The sequence below is a fragment of the Xyrauchen texanus genome, chromosome 44, assembly GCF_025860055.1.
Source record: "Xyrauchen texanus isolate HMW12.3.18 chromosome 44, RBS_HiC_50CHRs, whole genome shotgun sequence".
Taxonomy (NCBI): Eukaryota; Metazoa; Chordata; class Actinopteri; order Cypriniformes; family Catostomidae; genus Xyrauchen; species Xyrauchen texanus.
The window spans coordinates 29,924,921-29,936,369 of NC_068319.1; the positions used below are offsets into that span (position 1 = coordinate 29,924,921).

Sequence of the window (11,449 nt, forward strand, 5' to 3'; positions counted from 1 at the left end):
TTAACAGTCATAAATGAAATGGGGTGAAAATGCAACAATACATAAACTAGTTCAGCATTTATTTATAATTTTTTTTGTGAGTGAGTTTAGTGATAATGAAAAAAATAATTATCAAAAGGAAATTAATAAAACTCCAGTGTGATCGTGTCCTTTAAAATGCGTTGTATGAATGCCTTCATGTAAGTCTGTTGAATCATTTTAGAGCTTTGTAGACATTTGGCCTTGCACTTTTTCTTTGGATACCACTAGGTGGTTTCCTTTCAAACAGAAGAGGTCTTCTGCGTGTCAAACTGGATTAATCCGCCTCCCAAGGTAATGCAATGTTGATCGCTAAAAACTGGATTTACAGTTTTTATATATATATATATATATATATATATATATATATATATATATATATATATATATATATATATATATATATATGGAAATAATTATAATCACTATGAATTTGTTATAAACAAATTTGCATATTAAGATTGTGACCATAAATAATAAAATACTGCGTTTAATACCTAGCCTATATTACTAGGCTACATATAATTATAATATCCTAATAACAGGTAAGAATAAACGCTGAGTATAATGTTTTTAATATACGTATAATGCACGTGCTCAGCACTTAGAAAGCAGTTTCTAGGTATTTTGGGGCCTCTTAGAGAATTTTTTTTTTTCAACAGGTATATTATAAGCATTTGATATACTAGGTCAGGTCTAAGTTTTTCTGAACTGTCTTATAAACTTGCAGTATATCAAAGCAGATCAAGGTTCATTCACAATGGAGTCGTTTACTGCGGATTTGGAGCAAATCATTGGCTCAAATCGGAAGATGCTGTATTTCAATTGGCTGCGAAATGTGTCTGTCAATGAACGCTGCCAATACACTTCTATAGTGACCTACTAACACAAATCCTTGAGGCAGTCGTCAGTCCAGCAAGGAAAACGCACAGGAGGAATAGCCTACGAGTGTTATACCTCAAATGGGATTTTATTACCACTGAAACTCTTCTGATCGCTTTGAATGTTTTCATACACATTATATCTGACCTCCATCTGATCTGGTTTTTATTACAGGTAATTGCTCTTCTTTTTTGTTTTACGAGGCACACATATGAACGGATTGGTCTCGTTTGGGTGTTGTTGCCGGTATTTGAACCATAACAGATTAACGCAGTAGGTCAACTATCAACGTGGTTTATGTGTCATTTGTACGCCATACCTACTTTTATTTCCTCTCAAAACATAACAGGCATATTAACAAAACTGCTGTAGGTCAATGCAGCAATCGTTTAAATGTTTAGGTGCTCTTTTGTAATAATATGATTATTATTGAATAGTACAGAGACAGTCGTATTTTTAAACCAAAGGGCATAAAGTGTTTTGGGACACGACATGGAACAGTGACCCAGTATTCGTGGGTGTATAAGGCTTTTTGTGTAGGTACAGGTCAATAATGAATGTATGTGCATTTCAATTTAATTAAACTTAACTTGAAATAGACTTATTTGATATTTTGCATTTATTCTAAAATATGATATTGGGGATATTCAACAGTTGTAATAGTCAATTCGCACACTATAATTGCTTTAAATGTTTTTTTTTTTACCCGTTTAATACACGAGTACTTGCATGCACTTATTGTGTAATAGTGACTGATGATTTTATCCTTACACAATGACGGAAGCTGGGACATTGACACTTATGAAACGGCAAAAAAGAACTGAACGACACGACATTAAAACAGGAATGTGTTCTTTAATGCCTAATGACCCATTATATTTATTCTGAAAATATATTTATCTTTATTCAGTTTTTAAGGTGAACATTTCACATGCGCAGATTAGACAGTCCTGACTGGGGATGGGGTGAATGTATTAAACGCCTTTTCTTTTCTTTTTTAAGGGGGTTACCTTATTCAAGTGCATATTTAAGCGCCATTTAATCACACCAGACCGTAAACAATAACTTGTTATCGCATACGATAAATCCCAAAACTGTACCGCGCATCAAAAATAATAATAACCATCAAGAGAGAGTTAGTTTTATTAAACCGTTATAGTAGAAAGATTACAAGCCTTGTTTCAGAGTTGGAATGTGTCCATATCGCATTTCACGAGCGCTCTTTTTATTGATAAAATTATTCTGACTCTGTTCAGCCACGTGTGATGATGACGATGATGGTTGGTCGCATTCCTTTGTTCCCTGCTCAGAGCCAAACTTCAAACCTGACCCGATCTGTTTACATTGTGTTTACAGTTAGTCAACCACACTTCTGGGGGGTGTAATGTTAACAATTGTAACATTTGTTTGAACTGCACATTGAAGGTCATCGCCAGCTAGTTACATACCGATTTTCAGATTTGTTCCTTGCAACGATTTTAACTCATATAATGGCCTCTAAAAATGTACTTCTTAGAAACTGTTTACATATTTCGATTTAATCATGGGCACATTATAAAAGCCCTTAATGTTGAAAACATGATTTGTTTCATCACAGCACCACCAGCCTCAAATGGTGACATCATGGGGCAACATTGGAATTGCATAATTTGGAAATGGCTGTTTGATAGAACAGTTCAACATGCATATTATTAAGGTGCAAACGTTTAAAAGTTCCTGCCACTTTCTTCTTTTTTTTTTAAGAATAGGTATTCATTAAGTGGCACTAAAATCACAAAATCACAGATAAGTGTCAGGAATGCATACTAATTCAATCTCTTCCTTCAGCAACTCCAAAATGCCTCATTTTGCTTGAATGTCAATAGCTAGGTTTCCATACACATATTCTAAGCACATTTTGTGACATCACATAAAAACTGCAGGACGGAAACACCAAGATGCCAAAAAAAATCTCCAAAATGTGCAAAAAAACTTAATTAATAACTGGACTAACCAGAGGACCAATCATTGCATCTGAAATGTTGCTCTGACCATCCTGAAATAACAGTGTCCTGAAAATCCAAAGCCCACGTTTACAGAGCAAAAAAGTCTATTACAAACTTGAGCTGTGCCAAAGAGCAGGTTTATTGACACTTTTGAAAAATAAACGGCAGATCCGCACGGCAAAGACATAAGGAGGAACATAGTGCTCCCAGAACTTTGTGACACGCTGTTGCTCCCAGACATGATACACCGTTCTTCTAGTGTTTTGTCTGCATTCTCTAAACTGCGATTATTGTTTTAATAAAAGTCACAGTGGCTACCATTTCTCCAGAAGTGATGATTTTGTTCTTTTGAACACAAGAGGGAAATGCGGCTTTATTCACACATTGTTTTTGTGATTTGATGTTTTTTCACGTATATTAAATCTGCAACTTGGATAGAAACATAGCTAATATTTCAACCAAACATGAACATTCTTTCATAATTACTCACTATCATGTCCTAAAGTAAAAGTAGTCCATGCAATTTGTGCATCATATTCCAAGTAATCTGAAGGCATACATTGGATTTTGGCGAGAAACAACCTGAAAAATCTCGACACCCATTGCGTGTTTATGAGTGCTAATGCACTGTGTCATGTGTGTTGATGATTGTGCACAGCACAGCAAACCTTGATAAACTTTAGCACATTTCTTCACTTGTTGAGCTACTGAATCTCAACACCCAATTGAAGAAATATGCCATAGACTGTAATGTTTAAGTTAAAAAGCACTGATTAATGCACACTGCACAATACAGTACGGTAATGGGAGTAAAGAGAGTCTTTAGGCCTGACTCATCCAATCTGTCTACAAAGGTTGAGAAAGGATAATACAAGTAGTCACACCGTTTATATAAATTAAAACTGAACCATTTTAGTTTTAACTTTTTGGTAAAACTTTATTTTCAAGGCTTGCTCTTGAGACACCACACACTCAAGTTTAACCTTATTAACAAGTTCACTTCACTACATAGGCTTCATTGCTGTAAAATCAGTGCAATCTCTTGATTTTTATATCAGAGCAGGTTCCTTCACCTTCTGACCAATTAATTTCCTTTTCTTTCGGTCTTTGGCTGGGACACTCAAGGACATTCACAGAGTTGTCCCTAAAACACTCTTGTGTTGTCTTGGCTGTGTGCCTTCGGCCCAGTCTGAGGTTCTGAGCACTCAGGACCAGGTTTTCTTGAAGGATATCTCTGTATTTTGCTGCATTCAGCTTTCCTTCAATCCTGACCAGTCTCCCAGTATATGAATGTGTATGTATATATATATATATATATATATATATATATATATATATATATATATATATATATATTTTTAGATCAGAACTAGAAACAATATATTCAGACTTTTCCAGGCATAAAAATCACTTAAACACCCCCCTCTGCTATTTTCAGGTTATCCATGGCCATGGAATGTCAGAATGACTTTCCAATCCATTTAGAGGCTATTTGATGATTTGGGATCATAACAATGTGGCAGATGCCAATATGTCTGAGAAAGAAAGCATAATGATGTTAGCCTATAACTTTGACAACAGAGCAATATTTGAGATGTTACGTGCTAATATTAATTATATTCTCTGAGCGAATTTTGTATTCACATGGCTTGTTGATGCAAAGTTACGTAACTTTTTTTAAGTGTATCTACATTCCTTTATAAATTCTATAGGAATATATTCAGTAAATGTTTTTCCATCATAGTTTATGTTCATGTCTTCTTATTGAAAAAAAAAAGTTAAGCACCTCAAGAGAGTGTGTCCGTTTTGTATGTACATTTTGGAGATTTTATTTGCATTTTGGTGTTTTCATGAAGCATTTTTTATGCTATTCGTATGAAAAAAGTGCAAAACAATGTATAGATAAAAACCTAGCTAGTGACAATATATTTTATAAATAGTTCATGTTGTTAATTGTGCTATCTTGTAAGATGTGTCTAAGTATGGTTTCTGTTTTTCTCTCACTAGATCTAGAAGAAATTTTCTTCACAAAGAGGACACACATGACTTCTATAGCACTGGGTTTACGATGAAAAGTTTCCACTAAGTCAACTAATGAGCTTATGCCATCTTGATGACTACATTGTGTAAAATGCAGGCAATTAAGAAAGAGCCCTACGGTGGAGAGGATGCCTTGATGCAGGCTGTTGCTTTGCAAGGGGCAGACAGGGATCTTATTAACCACAAGCTGTCCACCCTGCCCTTTAAGTCCAAGTCTACCACCTGTCGCAGAAAACGTGAATTCATCCCAGATGAGAAGAAAGATATCCTATACTGGGAGAGAAGGCGCAAAAACAATGAAGCAGCAAAGCGCTCACGTGAAAAGCGCCGGCTCAATGATATGGTGTTGGAGAACAAGCTCATGGCCCTAGGTGAAGAGAATGCATCACTGAAAGCTGAGCTGCTGTCACTGAAACTCAAGTTTGGCCTAGTGAGCTCAGCAGCTTACACCAAGGAGGTGCAGGAAATTACAAGTTCCACTGCAGCACTCTACCAAGATTTTGTCATGCCAAGTGCCACCAATGGTTCCTACCCAAGAGAACTGGAGCCAGTGCGACTGAGTAGCAGTTGCATATCGGTGATTAAGCATTCACCTCACAGCTCTATTTCTGATGGGTCCGACTTAAGCGCGGTGACCCAGGGGAGCCCACTTATAAATATTTCCCGAACTCCCGATATCATCAAACGAGAACCCCTGGAAACTTGCAGTTATGCAAAAGACAGGACCAGTCCATATGAACTGTACAGGAGTTACCTTAGTAGCCCTTTTGCTGGAAGCTTCTCCCAGCCATCTCCATTCTTGCAACTTACCAGATCGTCTAACAATTCACCACGAATGTCTGATGGCGACGATGGTGCCATAAGCAAGTCTTCGGATGGAGAGGATGAACAGCAGGTCCCAAAAGGTCCAGTTCCATCCAATGTTAACACAAAAAGTGTGATAGTCTCGACCCTCAAAGTGCCGGATTCCAGCGCATCAGCTTTGCCCCACAAATTGAGGATCAAAGCACGAGCCATCCAGATCAAAGTGGAGGCTATTGATCCTGACTATGAATCATCGGGCAAGTCCTTCTCTCCCATTGACATGTCTGCAAGTGGATTGTACCAAATGGGACGGTTTGCTACACCTGAGTACATTCAATCATCTCTTAGCCCATTGTCTTTGCAGGTGAACAATGTTCAGGACTGGAACCACCAGCCTAAGGAATGGAACAAAGATCAACGGGAGACACCAGCTAGCTGCAATCACCGGCTTTGTCCAGACTCACCAGGACCTATTCCTAAAAAACTCATTGTTGTCCTTCAAAGCGACTCCTATACTAACTCTGATTCTAAGAACTTGTTCTTGAAACAGGGCATTGCCGATCTGTCAGCAGAAGAGACCTCCTTGAAAAGACTGATTACAAAACGGCAGGGGTCTGTAATTGAGTCCATCAAAAGCACTACTGAATTTGACTCTGTATCGAAAGGATGTTTCTCTAACTGAGTTTCCTCTATTTGCACAACAGCTGTTTTCCACTGTGTTTGCTACTGCATTGTGCGGTTGTTATGGTGTCAAATGGTTGCACTTCATTGAGAAGAATGTTTTTTTTGCACTTACTGTTGTAGTTTGGCGTGTCTTCTTGATGACTCCATTTGTAGCCAAGAAGCCAAAAATGGGGCTACTGTTAATGTAAAATTAATGTTAACTTTTCAAATTTATTGTACGTTGTTTTTTGTTTTTTTACAATAAATGTACATAAGCACTGAATTATTTTTGTCTTTCCCTATCTCACACATCTTGTCAAGTATATCAGAACTAGGGTTGCAACGGTATGAGATTTTCACGGTATGATAACTGTCTCAGAAAATATCACGGTATACAGTATTACACAATTACTATTATTAGTGAAAACAGAAGAGTAATTTTATTTATTTTTGAGCAAACACTTTATTATAATTGAAACTTGAAACCATTTATTTTATTGAAGTATGTGTTACACTTTTAGGAATTATGCAGCGTCCACTCTTGGTACTGTTACGATCCCTGGTCTAGGTCAGGGTGTAACATAAACAACAAAACCAATTCCTTTAGTTAGCTTGAGTTTATTGCTATTTTCTTGCCCTCTGAGTTGTTTTCAGGGCCGTCTTATATTGACATTCATAAAACAATATATTGAAAATACAGAATCAAAGAATCAAACAAGCAAGGAAAAAAAAGTAGAAGCAAGATCTTCAGGGGTGAGCAAATGCCAAAACAATAAACCAACCAGAACTAACTTTCCCACGAAAACTACCTTTCCTGTGAATCAAAAAAAAAGAACAAAACATACAATGAAATACCCTATCTCCTTAACTAGCACAATAACCAGGAGAAAAATAACGGCCTTTCGGCCTACAAAGAAAACAAGGCACTCACCCCCTACGGCTTCTCAAATTAATCATAAACATACAAATACGATCACGGGGCACTGATGTGCTAGGTACAAATCACACAGTATCAAAGTAGTTACACCATACTCTGCTAACACAAGCTAAGAGCACATAAAATCACACGATTGGGCTACATTTTCACCGGCTAACAAACACACAGTACAACACCGGGGCAATCAAAGAGGCAGAGAGCACCCTCTACAGAAATTCCGGGGAATTTATAGTCCAAGCCTCTTCTCTGATCCAACCACCCATAGCGTTGCATTAGATCCAGGACCAATCCTAAAGGAGAAGGAGACAGCAGCAACAACAGCAAAAACAACATAGCTGCATTACGTCACAACCGTAACACCCCCACCCTTAAAATTACAAATTATTATTTGTAACCACCAAAACAATTCTTAACCCCCAAATTAACATGGCGCACGTGACAAGGCATCAGCAAGTATATTTTCACACCCCTTCTTGTGCCGAATTTCCAAGTTAAAACCTTGTATCAACAAAGACCAGCGCATCAGTCTTTGATTCGAATTTGACAATCGAAAAAGAAAAACCAGGGGATTATGGTCAGTATACACCAGGATAGGGACATTACAAGCATCAAGATAAATTTCGAAATGCTGGAGTGAAAGCAACAGCGCAAGAGCCTCTTTCTCGATTGTGCTATAATGTTGCTGCGATTTCGTAAATTTCCTTGAAAAATAACATACCGGGTGATCAATTCCCACAGCATCCTCCTGAATAAGAACTGCCCCTGCTCCCACCTCACTCGCATCCACTTCCAATTTAAATGGTTGTGAAAAATTTGGAGCTGATAGAACTGGGGCACTACACAGCAACGTTTTAACCGCATCAAAAGCTGACTGACACTCTGAAGTCCACTCAAACACTCTAGATTGACTCAGTAAGTTGGTAAGGGGTGATGCAACTTCAGCAAAGTTCTTGCAAAAAGCACGGTAATACCCGGTCATTCCCAAGAAGCGGCGCAACTCTCGTTTCGTTTTAGGAGCGGGAAAATCAATAATACACTCAACTTTTGTATTAACAGGACGCACTTGCCCTTGACCCACACATTTCCCAAGGTATGTCACAACAGCTTTACCAAACTCACATTTAGCAAGATTTAATGTAAGCGATGCATCACTTAGTCGATGAAAAACTGAATACAGATTTGTTAGATGCTGCTCCCAGTCAGATGAACAAACGACAATGTCATCCAGGTATGCCTCACAGTTTCCTAACCCAGCCAGCACTATCCTCATCAGGCGTTGGAAAGTGGCGGGTGCATTTCGCATCCCGAAAGCCATCCTCTTGTATTCTAGGAAGTGATCAGGTGTAACAAAGGCAGAGATTTCTGAAGCCCTGGCGGTCAAAGGTACCTGCCAGTAACCTTTTAACAGGTCGAGCTTAGTCACAAACTTTGCAGCGCCAACCCTATCAATGCAATCATCCATCCTTGGTAAAGGATAGGAATCGGGTTTCGTTATGGAATTTACCTTTGCGTAATCGGTGCAAAATCGAAATTTGCCATCTGATTTAGGCACCAACAGACAGGGTGAGCTCCATGAACTGGAACTTGGCACAGCAAAACCATGTTCTAACAAATATGCAGTCTCTTCTTGCATTATTTCTCTCTTGATGGGGTTTACACGATAGGAATTCTGCTTAATAGGAGAGCAATCACCCACATCAATATCATGCTCCAACACTGTAGTTTGACTTGGCACATCAGAAAAAGAGCAGGGAACTTTTTAATGAGCGCAATAACATCACTTTGACAAGCTTCACTCAAGTAACACAGATGGGACTTTAAATCCACTAAAAGCTTTGAATTATCCAACCGAGCACACGATACATCTCGCATTCGCAGCCCATCATCCTCAGGACAGTATACGGCTGCCATAGCAGGAGAGATGGAATCAGTGTTTTTTTTTTGCATATTCTGAACGTCATCCTTTTGAACTACATCCCTCCTTACATAGGCTTTTAGCATATTAATGTGACACACTCGGGTCTTTCGTTTTCTGTCAGGAGTATAAATGACATAATCAGTGTCACTTAATTTCTGCTTGATGGTGTAGGGACCTGAGAACTTTGCCTGCAATGGCGACCCTGAAAGAGGAAGAAAGACAAGCACCAAATCATCTTCCTGAAAACTTCGAAAGACACTCTTTTTATCGAAGCGGGTCTTCATTTTAACCTGAGTACGGCCCAACTCCGAAAGTGCCACTTCACGAGCTCGGTGTAGGCGTTCTCTGAACGACTTCACATACTCAAGTACGCTAGTTTGGGGGGTTGTCTCTGCCAGCAACTGTTCACGAAACAGTTTTAACGGGCCCCGCACAGTGTGCCCAAACACTAATTCGGCAGGACTAAAACCTAAGGATTCCTGAACGGTCTCTCGTACCGCAAACATGACCAAGGGAACACCCTCATCCCAATCTTTCCCAGTTTCAAAACAGTACGTACGCAACATACTTTTCAGGGTCTGATGAAAGCGTTCCAGTGCTCCCTGTGACTCTGGATGGTAAGCACTAGAAAGTTTATGCTTTACTGACAAACAGTCCAGAACCTGAGAAAACAGCCTGGAGGTGAAATTTGTACCTTGATCCGACTGTATCACTCTAGGAATACCAAATGTAGAGAAAAATTTGACTAGCTCTTTAGTCACATTCTTAGCCCTAATGGTACACATAGGAATTGCCTCGGGATACCGTGTAGCAGCACACATTAGAGTCAGCAAATACTGATATCCAGACTTAGTCTTGGGTAATGGACCAACACAATCAATAATAATTTTCTCAAATGGCTCTGACACAATTGGAATAGGATGGAGAGGAGCACTAGGAATTCCCTGATTAGGTTTACCAGCTAACTGGCACACATGACAAGAACGGCAATACTCTGAAACCGTTTTTTCAAGCCAGGCCAGTAAAAATAGTGAAGGATGCGACTAAAAGTCTTGTTTACTCCCAGGTGGCCAGAGAGAGCATGATCATGAGCTAAACACAAAATCTGTTCACGATAATTATGAGGAACCACTACCTGAAAAACAGTCTTCCAGCTCAGATCCTTCTCTGATGGAGACCATTTACGCATAAGCACTCCATCCTCCCAAACATAAGCCGTATCCTTATCTGCTACTTCATCTTTTGTACAGCCTCAGTGAGACATTTGACTAAAGACGGGTCAGCTTTCTGCGCAGCCGCCAGCTGTTCTTTGCCGGTTCCACACATAGACTCAAACTGGACTGCAACATCCTGGTCGAAATCACACCCCTTAGGAGAAACATCCTGCACACATTCCTCTCTGTCAACTTTATCAGTCATAAATGTTTCAGACACATCTAAAACATCATCAAACTTCCTAGCCTGAGCACGGGTTACCGCACAAGCAGTAAAAACAGAAGGAAACTGTTGGCCCACATCAACCCGCTCACAAAACCCAGACACCTCTGGCTTGTCCACAACAATGGGCTGAGGAAACACCTTACCACCAGCAATATCATTGCCTAATATCAAACCTACTCCTTCTATCGGAAGCTGAGCACGTACTCCCAAACATACAACTCCAGTGAACAAATCAGATTGGAGGTAAACAGAGTGCAAGGGAACTTTAACACAACCGAAGTTCAATGCCACGGATTAGCACGCTAGATCCGCAGTATGACCGTTCTGAGAAATCGAGTGCGCTCTCCACAATAAAAGATTGAACCGAACCCGTATCTCGCAAGATCGTGAATCGGCTTCAAGTGTCCCTGTTCACCTGAGAGAGATACTGAACCGTTCATAATAAATGGGCAGTATAAGTTTGTATGCGGATTAATAGAGTTCCACGCAGAGGGCGCAATATGAACTAGAGCAACTCCCTTTGGTTTCTCAGATGGTTTATTCTGATTCCAGCGCTTACAATCTGCAATCAAATGACCCGGCTCACGACAGAAAAAACACACACGCCTCTCTCCCTCACGAGCCACATTTGTATTACAAAACACACTCGAGGCTGCCTCTCTATTCTCTCGTTTTCCCCTACCCTTAAAAAAAAACCTTGAATCATTTCTCACAGGAAATTCAACAGATGAACCATGTTTCTCTCTACACACAGACGGAGTA

The 11,449-nt window shown here is 39.4% G+C and overlaps 1 protein-coding gene across 1 annotated transcript; it reads left to right on the forward strand.

Annotated features, from left to right (window-relative positions):
* The first annotated feature begins 925 nt into the window (after positions 1-925).
* LOC127636928 (nuclear factor interleukin-3-regulated protein-like) lies at positions 926-6,732 on the forward strand. The gene is made up of 2 exons (XM_052117727.1): positions 926-1,074; positions 4,893-6,732. The coding sequence occupies exon 2, from the start codon at positions 4,999-5,001 to the stop codon at positions 6,409-6,411; it is 1,413 nt and encodes a 470-aa protein (XP_051973687.1). The 5' UTR covers positions 926-1,074; positions 4,893-4,998; the 3' UTR covers positions 6,412-6,732.
* Positions 6,733-11,449: the final 4,717 nt, after the last annotated feature.